Source organism: Anopheles arabiensis, chromosome 3 (genome assembly GCF_016920715.1).
Source record: "Anopheles arabiensis isolate DONGOLA chromosome 3, AaraD3, whole genome shotgun sequence".
NCBI classification, from domain to species: domain Eukaryota; kingdom Metazoa; phylum Arthropoda; class Insecta; order Diptera; family Culicidae; genus Anopheles; species Anopheles arabiensis.
The window spans coordinates 9,794,995-9,798,851 of NC_053518.1; the positions used below are offsets into that span (position 1 = coordinate 9,794,995).

A 3,857-nucleotide genomic window follows, 5' to 3' on the forward strand; every position below is an offset into this window, starting at 1 on the left:
TAACTTTTTGCGGTTATGTATTTCGAGTTTTTTTCCCTCTTCTATCCCTCTGTCCATCGTTCGCTCTGACCGATGGGAATAGTTGGGTTTCAGATTGATTAATTAAATTATAATATTCCGAGCAGGTAAAACCCGTGCACCTTGATGAGCTTCCCGCACGGCAGTGTAGTGTGCGTGCGGGAGAAGGCAGCAAAAGCTCGTTAGTGAAAGGCCAATCAGGTCGCCTTCTAGGTTTTTCCCCCTTTGCTCCTCTTTTCAAACGCACAAAGATTAGAACCAAAGGTTTCATTAATGAAGAAGCGAACGTTAACTTCTTCTGGTAAGTTTCACCGGAATGCCGCCGGAAGGGCGGATGACCAGATCCGCCTTGTAGCGCACTTGATCGATCGACTCGCCGGGCAGGATACGGTAGCTGGCCAGCAGCTTCACGATGGTAACTTTCATCTCGAGCAGCGCGTACTTCTGACCAATACAGTTCCGCGAACCGGCACTGAACGGGATGTAGTCGTACGGGCCGCGCGGGATTTCGTTCGCGTCGGAGAACCGCTCCGGGATAAACTTTTCCGGCTCGGGGAACACCTCGGGATTGCGGTGCAGGCAGAAGATGTTGAGCGAGATGGTTGTTCCGGCGGGCACTACTGTGCCGTCTGGAGTGAGGAAAAGAACAGCTTAGTTGCAAAGCTACAGAGCGAAGGCGACCAAAGTGACTTACTCATTTCCATATCCTCGAGAAGTTTACGCCCCACGAACGGAACCGGGGGAACTAAGCGCAACGACTCCTTGATTACTAGATCCAGATACTTGAGCTCCTGGAGGAGTGCGTTGGTGAGGAAGATCGTCTTTGCACTCTCCCCCAGTACGGTATCGATCTCTTCGTACAGCTTCTGCTGAACATCCTGATGCTTTGCCAGCTGCAGAATGGTGAACGAAATGCCCGAAGTCGTCGTATCATGCCCTTCGAACATGAACGTGTCCACCTCCTCCCGAATGTCGGCCGTACTGAGCGGCTGTCCGTTGACCCTTACCTTCAGCAGCTGATCGAGGAACGTATCGCGGTGTTTGGAGTAATCGTCCACCTGTACGGGTTTGTTTTCCCTTGCCAGCTGTTTCCTTCTCGTATCGATGACAGTGTTTGTGAAATCATGCAACCGTTTGATGATCCTTCCCTGTTCCCTCGCGTAAGAGTACAGCACAAAGAGGGCGGGGAACTGGTTCAGCACACTGAAAATGCGCCGAAACACGTACTCGGACACCTTCTTAACGCCCTGGGTGTATTCGTTGTTCGGGTCTTTCTGTGCGTTGATGTGAACACCCATCGATGTTGCTAGAAGGCCCAGATAAAACCATTGTACGATAAGCTACACCAATAATCCCACCAACACGCAAAGCCCCCGCGCAATGACCTACCGCAAATACTATCCAGCGCGTACAGCGTGATGTGATCGTAGATATCGAACTCTTGCTGATCGACGTGCCGTTCCAGCTTGGAGACGAGCGTGTCCGCCTCCTGGTTGAACACGTCCATGAATTGGTCGAGAATTTTGAAATGAAACGACGGTGTGATGATTTTGCGACGCTGGAACCACTTCTCGCCGAACGAAAGCAGCAGCCCGGTACCGAGCCACGGCTCTAGGAAGTCGTATTGGTAGGATTTTTTCGTTGTCTTTGCCAGCAGCACCTTTTCGATGTTTTGGGCGGAAGAGATTTCTAGCTCGAGCATGTTGAATGCACCGATTAGGCATATATCCTTACCGTATTGGGCATGGGAGTCAACAATGGTATCGAATATTTCTGTTGTAAAAGCGGAAATAAGCACGTTTTTTTAATACGGGTGTTCAAAAACATTGCAAAAACTCAATGCTCACCTGTAATAGATTTGTTATAAAACAGGTAACTACACCCAAGAATGTACTCCGGCTGGGGTCCTGGGAAGTACCTAAGAAGCTTCAGTCTCTCTTGTCGCTTTTGATGATATTTTAGCAATAGGTAGGAAAGATAAACCACAAACACCGCAACCAAAACAAACATTTTGGTAGTGTAACTTTTGAACCTTTACGCCTTATCGACACGGACCACTGGCAACTGATGCGTGAAGACACCGCTGCGCTGGACGTTTATATAGCAAAGGGTCTTATCGTATCGATAAGATCAGCTGATTGCAGGTTTGTTTTCATCGAAAGCGTTGGCTACAACGAGCAGTGAGTCGTGGGAGCAAAGCTCATTGGCGGGATTTCTGAGTGACTTTCTGAATCATCCAACCAAAGTCGGTTTTGGCGTCTGTAATCTTGTTGTCGAGTGACATCATTTTTCAATTTAAATTTTGGTTTAGATTTGGATACCAACTGAATATTTGCTGTTTTGGACATTTAAGACATTTTTTGTAAATTTAACCAAACCTTAAAAAATTGTAAAATTTACACGAGCCACGCCACCTTTACGAAACAAGACAGCCACAAAAAAGCACTTGTCCTTCGTTAACTCAAACAAACTGTGCGCCGGATAAGAAATCTCTTCCTGCCACGACGTAACGCTCCCGTTTTGATTGGCAACGCCCGGGCAATAGCACTCTGACCCGTGTGCTCAGATCAAGATTTGCCAACTGTGTGACCGGAACGTGACAAACCAAATCCAACGTAATCCTTTTTGTCTTCCGAAGCCCGTGCCCGTGTCGTGCTCGCTATGGTGACGCTACGATACCAGCGATACAGGCGCTCTGTCTGTCTGTTATTCAGGGTTCAGCGAAAGTCCTTACCTCGAGTTAGACATTGGGCTAGATAAAAAGAAAACCAAAACTCACGAACAACTTGAAGAAGCGATGCTCGTGGTCCCACTCGAGATAACGATAGGATCACGGCTTGGAAAAGGCCCATGAACTCCGGCGGTGATGTTACAAAACTGTCCAGATTTGGACAACGCAGCATCATCATGTAACACAACGGTCTGAACTCCCTCTTCTGCAAAAAAAGAAACACACAAAAAAGGGCAATAATAACCCAGCAACTTAACGATGCTTGTTTTTAATGTGATTTTGTACGGATTTTATGCCCGTGTACCATTCGCACCGTGACAAACCAACTGGTTTGCTTGTTTAGCTGCGAATGTCGTAATTCGCAAATGTGTACAACGTGCCCTCGGAGTTGGGGTTTGTGCTGCCGTTTACCACACGCCATTTCCCGTTGTATGGCTGATACCTTAGAAGCCCGTTTTAATTCACATTCACCCGTGTGTGTGTGTGTGTGCACAGGAAATGGGCGGCAAATGTTTACCAAGAGGGTGAGGAAATGGACGCAATAAAAGCATCTTCAGCTGTCCCGACGACGGCTGGTATCGGTGGTATGTATCGGAAACGGTTAAACGGTTTCATTACGAAGGGACGGTAACGTTTCACAAAAGGGTGGGGAGAGTGTATGAATTTTGCTGTGTAGCTTTTGCACCGTACAATGGAGGACGATCGGGATGGGTTTTTTTTCTGTTTCGCCACCAACCGTCCCCGGTTCGGAGGTTGGATGGATGGATCCCGCCAGCTGAACGGCAGCTGCTGGGAGCCTGGTGGGCGTTCAGTAAATCCAGCAGGGATTAGCTGAGACCGGTGGAGCTGAGTGTTGCGTTTAATAGTTGCTGAAAGCATAAATAAGCGACGAGATAAGACGGAAGGAATCTATTTTAATTTTATAGGTTTCGAACGGTGCAGGAACGGAGCTGGAACGGTGGACAGGATTATGGGCTCTGTATTGCTAATGGGAGCAATACTACTTACGGTGGAGCATTGTTGTCATCGAAAGCGACTTGGAGGGGGGAGGAAACGTGGCAGTTGTGTTAAAGAAGGAAGTGTTTTATTGTACACGAGCAAACAGATG

At 48.0% G+C, this 3,857-nt stretch overlaps 1 protein-coding gene across 1 annotated transcript; it reads right to left on the reverse strand.

Moving 5' to 3' along the window:
• LOC120900349 (cytochrome P450 4d1-like) lies at positions 1 to 2,068 on the reverse strand. Its single transcript, XM_040307212.1, has 4 exons — positions 1,866 to 2,068; positions 1,408 to 1,791; positions 713 to 1,324; positions 1 to 647 (listed from the first exon to the last, which is right to left on the reverse strand). Exons 1-4 carry the CDS (start codon positions 2,026 to 2,028, stop codon positions 307 to 309), a joined length of 1,500 nt encoding a protein of 499 aa, XP_040163146.1. The 5' UTR covers positions 2,029 to 2,068; the 3' UTR covers positions 1 to 306.
• Positions 2,069 to 3,857: the final 1,789 nt, after the last annotated feature.